Genomic DNA, 13,016 nt, shown 5'->3' with positions numbered 1-13,016 from the left:
ATAAACCCAGCAGCCTCTGAGGACGAGACCCACGCCACTCTCTAATTGATTTCTCCTTCCTGTGGAAGCTGTCCCTCATATTAAAGTAGAGCAGCTGTGCTGTTTTGGCCTGTCAAAGCTGATGAGTGCACTAATTAGCTAAAGCAACAGGTTCGCAGATGACCTTTTTTGAGGATACGAGGAGGGGAATGATGATGATGATGATGATGATGACTTCAGGAGAAGAGAGAGATAGGGAGGAGAAAAGTGGGATAATAAAAGAACTTTTCAGGACAGAACATATTCAACAGCATTCAGTACCATCTCATACAGCATTGTGGGCTTTGTTTCAGATGTTTCCCTTAAAATTTCTTTTGAGAAATAAAGAGGTTAGTATCTTGGAAATCCTGAGAACAGCTTCTGATTAAAAAAAAAAACATGCATTGGAAATATTAAAACAGGGTTGGGTACACTGTTCCTATAAGGTCATTTTTGGGTTAGAAAGGATATCTAAAACAAGGAACGGATCAGCACCGAGACAGTCTCCAGCAGAGATCAGAGCACAACAAAGCTCCTGCAATCCACAGGAAATGACCTATAAGCACAGCATATTTCATTTGTCTTCTGTGCTACATAGTAAAATACAAACGGTTTTCATCACACTACAGTGGACACACTTCAAATGTGACAGGACAGACTTTTTCACTGTGCAAAAGATTTCTATTTTATATACTTTTGAGCTTGTCATTCATCTAAAAATCCTGAAAAAATGTATCAGTTTCCACGAAAATATTATAAATAAGCAGCAAAAAAATGTTGATAATAATAATAATACAAATAATATACTGTAAAATAAAATAAAATAATAACAATGTTTCTTGCGCACCAAGTCAGCACATTAGAATGATTTCTGATCAATGGCTGCTGAAATTTCAAAATTCGGTGTGGTTTATTTCAAGGAAAAATTAACAAAAGACTGGTAAAACTATTTCAAAAAAAGACTATTATACTAAACTATTGTATGAAGACTGGTATGCAACAAACTGTAAATAAATACTTGGTCTATGCAGGTGATCGACATATTTTATATTGAATTGTCCACTACCTGATAAAGTTTAAGAACCACTGAACAAACAGCTCTTATTCTTTCCAAAATAAAAAAACACATGAGGCACTGTCCTCACTGAGATTTGACTCTGTCATTCCGGCTGATGTTTTAAGCTCCTTGGCATGAGTCAATTCTCATCTGCTTCAACACAGAGCAATGCAGAATCCTTAAATCAGATGGAATTGCAACAGCTAATTGTTGTCAAATCTCCAAATAGGCTTAACATGACAAATCTTTTTAAGCTCGACTGTGATTGAGGTTTTGGCTCTGATGCAAAATAATGGGGTCACATCAGATTTAATCAGATTGAATGGGATACGTACATTCTGTAAGGTGTCCTGAAACTGGGATAGTGAGGAGAGCTGGGACTCTGAGTGATACAGGGACAGCCCTTTCCGAAGCGTCTTCAGATCTCCCATGTTCCCCTGCTGTGGAGAGAAGCAGAAATGTGTCAAACACAGATTATTTGAGATAATTAGAAGGATTAACAGAAAAATCTGAAAAAAATTATTCTGATTCCCTAGATAATTCAAAGTGGGATCAAAAAGGGATCAAATATACAGTAATATATACAGATCAGTAATTCTTTTTTAAATGAATACTAAATAAAATTATCAAAAGTGACAGCCAAAAAATATTTCTAATTCAAATAAATACTGTTCTTTTGAACTTTCTATTCATCAAAGGATCCTGAAAAAAATGTATCATGGTTTCCACCAAAATTATTAAGCAGCTGCAGTTTTCAACAGTTGATAATAATAAGAATTTTTTCTTGAATCAGCGTATTAGAATGATTTCTGAAGATCATGTGACACTGAAGACACTAATGACTGCTAAAAATCCATCTTTGCCAATACAGGAATGAATTACATTTTAAAATATTCAAATAGAAAACAGTTATTTTAAATTAAAATAACATTTCACAATATTACTGTTTTTACTGTATTTTTGATCAAATAAATACAGCCTATGTAAGCCCAAGAGACTTCTTTCAAAAACACTGAAAAATGATACAAATCTCAAACCTCTGAACAGTAGCCATTTTACAGTAGAATACCTATATTTATGCAGAGATATGAGAAATCCATCCATATCCAGCCATAAAGTCTATAACAGTATTAAGAGGTGGGTTATTGGTCATTTAGCAGACACCACAAAATATTTATCAAATTCCTTGATGAACCAGAGCTCTTTGAGTTACCAGCGCTGCTCTTTAACCACAAAATTACCACCACTAGATATGGTGTCCAAAGAAAATCTATTTTCAAAGATAATGAATGTGGACGATTGCCACAGGAACTGTCATTAAATACCAGATTGTGTGTTGTCCTAAAATGTCATAAAACCTATCAGAATTTGTACGTGCACAGCAAACAAAAATGTATATGATGTATAAAATCATAACACAAGCACTGATTATCTACCCAATGAGTTCATTTAAGACATGAGTTTATTATCATCTCTGGATGTGGAAAAAGTTTAAGAAGAATCCTGTACAACTAGAAAGTTCCAAGACTTGGCATGTGATTACAAGATAGTAAAGTATCAAACCCTTTAACCCTCTAATCTCTCTGACCACAGGTTGGTTGCTGTCTAGTGGTTAACCAGTATGTGCTAGTATACTAATTCAATAATTCTGCAGGGAGATTTTAGTTGTTTCAGACATCAGCCAATTAATATAAGCCTCTGAGTTGTTAATATGACTTAATTTGTAATAATGAGTTGTCATATACTGCCAACACAGAAACTGTCCAGACAGATTTACTTCCACTTGCTTTACTCCAGATTTTTGGCATGGGCCGGACGGTGGCTGAGGGACCCAGAGAGCATTGACATAGCCACAGTGTTTATAAATACAGCTGCTGCCTGACCTCATCTTACCATCTCTTCTGGTCTTCAGTGTTGATCAAGACAACGTTTAAACACTTAAAAATGACAGTATTGTTTTTATCTGAAGAACATAAACCAAAACAATGATCAAGCTTATCTAGATGCTTGTGCTTTTGCAAAATGTCCTCAGTATGATTTTACAATAAAAGATCTAGCAATCCAAGCACAAAGAAACCACAAGAACACCTCCACATCTTCTATCATTAAGGGCATAAACCTCAAAAAACAACATTTACGATTCGTATCAAAGCAGAATGTGCTGTCTTCAACATATCTGACTTCAGGATGATAACAAAACCCCTGCAAAAATGTTTGCGAATGAAAAATGGATAGCGGATGGCACATGAGATTATTTCCTGAGTGGTGATCTGAAAAAAAAAAAGAAAGCAAAGCAGAAAGCTCTGGAGCTGAGAGGTAATGTCGGTCACGCTTCATAAATAATGACCTAAGAAATTTAGCCAAAAGGCACCTGTCTGAAAACTCTTACCACTGCATATTTGAGTGTCACAGCCATGAAATACCTTCTAAATAAGAGAAACCTTGTAAAAGCTCTTGACTTTTCCTACTTTCATACCAAAAAATGAAAATCTCAAGAATGAATGAATTTCCTCCATAGTAAAAGCATCTGTGTGTGATTATCCCCATTTTGGCTTTCTTGTCCCGTATGTTGATGGCTGTTGTGTGCAAACAGCTCACAAAGGGATTACAGGAGCTTAATCGAGGTTATGAACTTTTCTGCTATGTCTACGTGTCTCCGATGCATAATTTGTACTGCATGTACTAGTTCTGCAAAACATACAGTAACTCCACACTATTCCCGTTTGTACTGAAAGGGTCTCATATGATAAGAAATCTCATTTTCTGAAATAAACATTGTGTAACTTGATGCCACTTTCAGAAGTCAAAACCCAGTCCATATACTCAACAGGGCTGCATTTATTCAACAAGGATGCATTAAATTGATCTAAAGTGACAAGACATTTATAACGTTACAAAGATTTCTATTTCAAATAAATGTTTTTTATTTTGAACCTTCTATTCATCAAAGAATCCTGAATTTATGACAGTTTCCACGAAAATAACTGCTGTACTTCAATTGGTTTTAACACTGATAATAAGAAATATTTATTAAGCAGCAAATTAGAATATTAGAATGATTTCTGAAGGATCACGTGACATACAGTAATTCAATAAAAAATGTATTAATATTTAATTAATTATTATTTTAAATTGTAAAAATATTTCACATTATTACTGTTTTAACTTTATTTTTGATTAAATAAATGCAGCCTTGCCTAGCATAAGAAAAAAAAATAAAAAAAGGCATCTTCTCAATCTTCTCAACAACCCAATCAAAACACACACACACACACACACACACACACACACAAAAAAAAAAAATTGAGTGAAATGAAATCCCTTCTGCTCACAATGTTTTACTGAGCATGCATAATTGAACACAGGTTTGACCCCATGAATGAGATCTTTGGCATGGACTGATGACCCTGCAGGTAACAGCATTCTTCTCCTCTTAAGACCTACATTACACAGCTAAACACAGCTCACTATGTGGTTTACTACCTGCTTGAGGAATGCAGTGACAAAGTTCCATTAACTTAAAACCATGTAATAAAACGCTCATATTTCCTAAAGTAAGAGCAAGAATGCCTTTGATCACCCATTGAAAGTTATCAGGCACAATATAATACCCAGAACAAAGTATAGAATACTTGCATATTCTGAGATATCGTTCCTCAAAGAATTGAGATATTGATGGAGGCAATAAAAGGAAAACGAGGCTTCATCCGTCATCAGAGAATGAAAAATATGAAGAAGAAGCATTAGAATATATCAGAGATGAGCATATGCAATTAAACTGACAGCAACTAGTCGTCTGTGCCGTCTAAATATATTGAGATGGATCTGCTATCATTGGTTATAAATCTGGGCTCAGAAAATGGGAGATGAAGACCATCTAAAAGAGAAAATTGTTAGTGACAGATCTGTATCTTTGTCACATTTAACTGTCGGCGCTCCGGGGCCTTTTGTTCAAAGCTCTGACAGTGTCATAATATGAAATCAGAGTCCCATTTCAGCATCAAAGCTTTGAGATTCAGTTAGAGTTATACATGTAAGTCTAGGTGCAATGACATGCATTAAAGAAACAGTTCACCCACAAATGAAAATTTCCTGAAAATTTACAGAATTCTTCATGGAGAAATTTGTCATTATATCACTTGCTCACCAGTGGATCCTCTGCAGTGAATGGGTGCCGTCAGAATGAAAGTCCAAACAGCTGATAAAAACATCACAATAATCCACTAGAATCCAGTCTATCAATTAATATCTTGTGAAGTGAAAAGCCATATGATTGTAAAAAAAAAAAAAAAAAAAAAAACAGTTTTTCAAAAAGAGTTTAAGGTCTAGATTCTTACCTGGGATAACAATTGCTTGTTGTCATCCTCTAAAATCCGGACTTTAGTCTCAAGTTGGCGGATGTAGTTTGAAGATGAATCTGTACAAAGAATAGAGGGGGAAACAGAGTAATGGATTAGAAAATTTGAAAACTGGCAATTTTTTTTTACCATAGCCTACATCATATGAACTATAATTTAAAATTTTGGGTCAGTAATATATATTTTTTAATGTTTTTGAAAAAAAGTCACCAATGCTGTATTTATTTGATCAAAAATATAGTAAAAATATTAATATTGTGAATTTACACTACAATTTAAAATAATTTGTAATAATTCTAATTAGGTGCTCAAGAAACATTTCTTATTATTATCAATGCTGCTTAATATTTTTGTGTAGTTTTAGAATGGTTTGATGAATAGAACGTTCGAAATAACATTTATCTGAAAAATAAGTTTTTATTAAAAATGTGGTAGTCTTTACTTTGGCTTTTGATTGATTTCATGCATCCTTGAAAAATAAAAGTATTAATTTCTTTGAAAAAAAAAACATTTGGACAGCAGTTTATATACACACATTTATGCAATCCTCATATATGCAATTCAATCCTTTGAGATCAGGACAGTTAACAGGGTCAAGATGATCAGCAGTTCTGTGTGGCCCATGATTTTTCAGCCTGTGTGATGTTTTTGGCCCTACTCAAGTTTCTCCAAACATAATTTCTTATGTTATGAAAACCATTTTACTGTGAAAACTCCTTAGAAGTGATTTAGTCATCCCGGAAACTGAGTCATTTTGAAATAGTGCTGCTTTCTATTAGGCACTGACATACAATACCATATCCCAGAATGCACTGCGGCTACATGAGTTAAATAGAAGACATCTGTCAAAGCAAAAGAAAGATGCTGAAAGACGAACGTTTTGCACACTTCACATGATCACATAAAGATCATGTGATCACATACTTTAAAGAGCTCATTTAGACAACAAAGTAATCTCAAATCAGGAAATTTATACTGCCTTTGACACACGCAAGCTGCTTTCATTTAAGCCATCTGATGTTTGTCTCAAACAAAATCGGATGTCAAAGAAAATAGAAGCACAGGTAAAGAAATTGATTTCATGTATGTGAAGTAAAAGCCAATGAATGAGGATAAAAAAAAAAAACAGTTCTGGAGTAGTGGAGGATCTTGAAGTGTTTGGTCTTGTGTGTATGCTGCATTCCCAGAATGCCTTTCATGACCTTTTGGTGATGGAGGGCCTGCCGGCCTGAGTAGATGTAAAAAGGAGCATGTCTGTCTTGTCATTTTATGTTGAAAATCCTTAAATATCCCTTGCGTACTCAAAACTCTCCTGAAAGAGAGCAAGAGGTGCTTAGTTATCTAAACATACTTAAATATCTAAATCCAATGATGTATACATACAGTCACCTGACCAATACCACCAAATCAACCCAGACAGGGAGATCAAGACCCAGACACAAAACAGAAATGTCTTGTATCAACTACAAATAAAATAAAATAAAATAAAATAAAATAAAATAAAATAAAATAAAATAAAATATTTTTATGTGAGAAAAACAAGATAATGCAGCCTGGAAATAAAATAAAACAATTTAGTTGTCATTATGCAAATATATTTGCTTGCTGAATGCAGCAGTTGACAAATCAGAATCAAGTGTTCCAGATAGTCATTTAATACATAATTATAATTCCTTGTATTTTAATTACATAATACATGTGAACAATTGTTTTTTATTTATTTTTTTACTACAGATATAAGTATTACAAATTCCAGAAGACAGACATCAAGAGGGTGATGTGGGTGCCATGCATTGGCACCGTTCAGGAGCGAAGACTGAAGAGATTAGCTGTTTAAAGTATGCACAAGCTCACGTACACTAACACACAGAGTGTATGTCGCACAGGAACTGAGTAAGGATTGTGTGATTAGACAGATAAACATAACAGAGGACTTCAATGACAGCAGAATGAATCATCAAGGATTTTCTTGCTTTCATTTTCTCTAAAAGACCAAGGGGCCCTTTGGTAAAAGAATAGGGACCTCCTGTTTAATACTGTATTCAAAAGAGTTTATTTACAAAATAAACTCAAAAATTAAAAAAACATTACACAACAATTAAAATAATAAAACTATTTTGCTGTATTTTTGATCAAATTAATACAGCCTCGGTGAGACCTCAAGGAATCTTACTGGCACCAAACTTCTGAACAGTACTATATTTTTACAAACATTAGTTTGAGATTTGTAGCACATTTTTCTGCTCACTCTATCACTGTGACACCCTTCAGAAAGATGTTAACAGCATCAGTCAAGGATGGGCCACCTGACCCTTTGAAATGAGATTCAAGGGGTTTATCTCCTCTTCCCTTTGAACCCAGATCTAATAAACAAATGCCAATCCTCATTCTCCTATTAATCATCTTATGCTGTCCCACGCCATTTTGTTCATTTCATCACAGTGAGATCAATGATCAAGACCGTTATATATCACCACCAGGTGTCACTGCTGCATCTTACTTGCTTAAAATATCTGATGAACCAAACAAATCACTCCATTTGTTTTTTATTCATCTCTTATTTCTGACAACAGCACATGCATGAAGATGGTGATTTGAAAGGTAATTTAATTTAAATAACTCTGGGATGGACACATGTTTATGGGCCCACCAGAACCATAGTGTTAATCCTCTTTGCCAATCCTTGTGACCCTATAATCTAACTACAGTACATCTGATCACCTGACACATAGCCAAGCTGATTAGCGAGGCTGTCTACAAAGCCTGACTGGTTCTGCCTCATACATAACCCCCACCTCGACCCACCTCTGGCGTTCCCCACCGCTGACCAGAGAAAGACAGAGCGGAACGCTACACTCCCTCCCACTCCATTCACAGCCGAAGAGTCTTTTATCTCTGCAGGGCTGTAATACAGCAGGAACTCTTTGAACATGCGAGAAAAATAGTTTTCTCCACCCTTCTGTAATGTTTTCTTGAGTAACCCACAGAAATGAGGTATACGCCCAGATTTGAATACAACCATTATCAACGCAGAGGATTAATGGAGAATTGTACAAGGTTTCAATTGTTGAAAGTGGAAAAATGAAGAGGATTATGAAAGGAACTTAAACACATATGTAGCCACATTCAAAAAGGACAAAAATAAACACCCCCTAGTTATCAGACAGCATTTTACGGGCAACACAATACAACCCAGATGAAGTTATAGGGACGGTCGTGAGAGGGTCGCCCACCTCTAGCAACCTCTGCTCAATTAGACATTTTCTCCTGCGCAGCGCTGTAGGCTCTCCAACAGAGCACGCAACTTAACATTCAACTCTAACAAGTTGTCCTACTGTGTTTTTACAGAAATCAAAAGAAACGCAGTAGTGCCAGATCTATCTGCTATCGTGCTGGTAGCATCTCAGGGTGCGCTTGACTTAATTGGAGAGACACTGTGATGTGAAATAGCCTGAGAGAAAGTCTCCCTCTGTCTTTTCTGATCCTGTCATAGCAATGAGTGACCCACTTGTAGTGCCATGTTTTTACTCTTTCTGTCAAGTCTGTCCAGTTGACATGTTGTAAGTGTTTTTAGCATTAACAAAAATTTTATTAAAATATTTTTTGTTAACTGAAAATAAAAATAAAACCCAGCATAACTGGGAAAAATCAAAACTAAAACACACTTTCTTAACTCAGAAATAAATGGTTTCAGTTTTACCTTAAAAATTTAACCCACTGGTGCTCATTTTTGATCGCAAAATGTGACATTTTGGCATTTTTACAATTTTACTTCATCAGAATGATGCGAAACTTGGCAAAGGTTTTGCCACTTTCACACAAAAATAATGGCCATGATTCAAAAAGGTTCTGAAAAACATAGTCACACTTGTACACTTTGCAGTCAAATTATTGGAAACAAATTTCATCCAGTGGAACTGTTTGGTACTGCGCCCAAACATACATTTTTTTTTTGAGATATCAACCTCAAATTTGGAACACAACTTGTCTAGATGTATGGCTTTGATTTTCTCACAGTTTTAGAGTAAAACATGTTTCGTAAAATATAAATGTACATTCCACATAAAATTTGAAAGTATTATTTTTGTGCATTGTGGCCTAATGGTTAGAGAGTCGATCTTGTAACCCAAAGGTTGTGGGTTCGAGTCTCAGGTCCGGTAGGAATTGTGGGTGGGGGGAGTGAATAGCCAGCTATTATAACCCCCAACTGCTCACCGGGTGCCGCAGCAATATGGCTGTCCACTGCTCCGGGTGTGTGTTCACTACTGTGTGTGTGCACTTGGATGGGTTAAATGCAAAGCACAGATTCTGAGTATGGGTCACCATACTTGGCTACACATCAATTCACTCACTTTTAACCATAAACTTAAACTTCTATAACTTTTTTCACTTCATCAGTAATCTGCCACATGGTTTCTTTAAAAATATACCAAACCGAAGTCTGTGCTAGACCTCTAGAAATACAAACATTAAATAAAATAAAAAAAAAGAATACAGTACATTCATTTAATTGAAATTAAAAAAGAATTTCAGTCATTTGGTCATTTTGACCTCAACGTGAGGGTTAAAGCAATTAAACATTTTGAAATGATAGTAGTTAGCACATGAACTTTGGCAGCCCTAAAATACTAAAATTAAAATAACAGAAATATAAACTGAAGCTAGAAAATCTGGAAAACCAACCTAAAACTAACAATGAAAGAAAGAAAACTAATAAAACTAAAATAACTAAAGTAAATTTAAATTGGCAATTAAAACTAATAAATAATAATAACCCTAGCCATAATAACCCAAATAATAACCCTAGCCATGTCATGGGTTTCAGGAAGAGTCACGTTAAAGTGGCAAAAAGGTCAAGGAATAGTGGTTAGCAGTTAAGATGCTCATATCGGCAATTTGGGTTTGAATTTGGCTTGAAACATATCTGTACTCGTAATTTTTATCCATAATTTCCTGTTCTCTGACAAAATCGGTCACAGCTGTGTCTCAGGACAAGTCCAACCTTGGCCACACTGTCTACACTCAACCTTCCTATCCAGATAACTGTCTAAAAAAAATTTGATACTTTAGTGACCTCCATTCTGCAGGTTGGCCCAAACTCTCACCCTATCCATTTGGTATCAGCATATACATTCTCACAAGAGTTTCCACAGAATGAATGTTACTATAAAGCCATAACTGAAAATAAGGCCAAGAAATAGAAATGAAAAAACAAAGCAAAAGCAGCATATGTTCTTTACAGATTGGAAAAACATTAGCATGCAATGACCGAATGGGCCTTAGAGGTGAATTATTCTGAAGACTTTGATCTCAGGCACACATTGGTTACATAACTTACGCAATGTTAGTCTTGTGATGTCTGGAAACATTGAAGACATTACAGTACGGGTGGACCAGACATTTTCAGTGCCAACTTTTGCAGTTCTTGATTTGCACACAGCCACCCAGGCAGGTTGACTGCTGGAATCAATAAAAAGCTCATTAGCTTTTCCAGTTAACCCCACATTCGATTCATACATAAAGTAACACTCTACAAAAACAACTCCACACCCCTCCCACCTTGAATGGGTGTACAAATCCCTGAGCAGCACAGGGAAATAAGCTTTGGTAGGATGGAGGCCCAGGAATGATTTCAATTACTGCAAGATGTGGAAGTGGGGCTAGCCAAACAGTGAAGCATTGTTCCACACTGCTGTGGTCTGTCTCGCTGGTGTTAAGCATTTCCCCATGAAACCTGAAGTGGGTCGATATTCAAAGGGGCATGGATACAGTTCACCCTGTACAGCAACCAGAACATCCCCTCTAGCAAGATTTACCAAGAACTAAATGCATTTCTCAGGTAACAATTACTATAGTTCATGGGTAAGTTTCTCATAATAATGTTAAGCATGAAAAATATGAAGTTATTCATATGAGAGATGATTTTACATAATTATGAAGATGAAAATCATAAAATTTTCTATCATCAAAATGTACTTTATAGCACAAAAGTTGTAACAGAAATGCTAAATATTTAGACACTAATGTCGCAAGTGTAATTTGTAAATTAAATCGCATTATATAAAATTTGAAACCAAAAAATGTCTAGACACTTTTTTCTTCATTTTAAACAGTATTTTGAGTAAGAATTTATATAAATTAAAAAAAAATTAAATTTAAATAATTAAAAGTAAATAATAAAATTAAAATAAATTCATAAATAATAAAAATTTCAGAAATGAACTAATTAAATGGGCAAAAATATTTTTGTTTTAGTTTGTGATACAAGGCATAAAACTGAAAAAAAAAAAAAAAAAAAAAAAAAAATTGGTACAACCCACCCGCATTTTGGTGGGTGTTGTGTGTGTTCCCTAAAATGACAATCTGACAGTTTACAGACATCTTAGAATCAGTTACATAAAAAAATTAAACTTGCTATCTTATGTTCCCTACAGCAACTAGATAAGAGTTCAGCATTATTCAGAGATACAGTGTCACTTCAAGTCCTACAAACTATTGATGACTCATGTCCACTCCATCAGAATTTATCCAACAATAAATGTCACAAGATTCTGCAAAAACACTGTTCAAAGAGCTTATAATAGAAAATGTAATCTTCCCCTCGTCAATAAGGCTGACCAAATTACAGCAAAGTCAAGTCCGACTACTGCTTCAATGCTATTGCCAATGACAAGGATAGAATTAAACAGTCTGCTTCCTGTAAAACAACCTTGACACCGAGAAGTAGAAGCAGGAAGCTCTGGGGCAGGTATCCAGTTCAGATTACGCAAGCTCAGCAGGGAGTGCAGCTCACACATTAACATGAGATGTGCTGATTTCACTCATTAACTGTGTTATGAAACACGTCTGCAGCACTGCTGTCAGGGCAAATACAGAGACTCTTTTAACATGAGCTGCAATGACAGCGGTGAAACTACAGGGCATTAAATGCACAGTGGAGGCATGTCCAGACTAATACTAATGTCAAAGCACATTATCACTCACTCACAATAAATATTATGTAAGTTTTCATGCAGACTGTCATCTTCCTGGTTGCTCTGTTCCAAAGCTGCCTACAGAGGCATTACATATATCCTCTCCACAGAATCCCAGAATGCAACGAGACAAGTTAGGAGGAAACTATTCTTGACAGACAAACTGGGAAAAAATGTAAAATATTCAGGTAATAATACTGTCAAAATTTTGTGATCGATAAGGTTTATATATACATATACATGCCATTCTTTTGAACTTTCGAGTCATCAAAGAATCCAGTAAAATATATATACTATGGTTTACACGAAAATATTAAGCAACACAACAGTTTTTAACATTAATAATAGGAAGAAATGTTTCTTAAACACCAAATCAGCATATTAGAATGATTTCTAAAGGATCATGTGACACTGAAGACCAGAATAATGGCTGCTGATAATTCAGCTTTGAATTACAGAAACGGTTTACATGTTTAATTATATAAAAATAGAAAGCAGTTATTTTAAATGGTAATAATATTTTACATTTTATTTATTTTTAATTAAATAAATTCCCTTGATGAACATTAAAAACATTTAAAGAAATCATACTAGCCCCACATTTTTGAA

The 13,016-nt window shown here is 35.0% G+C and overlaps 1 protein-coding gene across 1 annotated transcript in view; it reads right to left on the bottom strand.

Annotated features, from left to right (window-relative positions):
• Positions 1–13,016, bottom strand: part of ccdc85ca (coiled-coil domain containing 85C, a) — a 32,245-nt gene that overhangs the window by 6,059 nt on the left and 13,170 nt on the right. The window contains exons 2-3 of the mRNA XM_042773820.1: positions 5,413–5,492; positions 1,411–1,515 (exon numbers count right to left, since the gene is read on the bottom strand). Coding sequence (XP_042629754.1) covers positions 1,411–1,515; positions 5,413–5,492 — 185 coding nt within the window. The remainder of the gene's footprint in view (positions 1–1,410; positions 1,516–5,412; positions 5,493–13,016) is intronic.

This window comes from Cyprinus carpio, chromosome A17 (genome assembly GCF_018340385.1).
Source record: "Cyprinus carpio isolate SPL01 chromosome A17, ASM1834038v1, whole genome shotgun sequence".
NCBI lineage: Eukaryota > Metazoa > Chordata > Actinopteri > Cypriniformes > Cyprinidae > Cyprinus > Cyprinus carpio.
The sequence above is the reverse complement of the archived record's forward strand: the minus strand, read 5'-3'. Positions and strand labels throughout refer to the sequence as shown.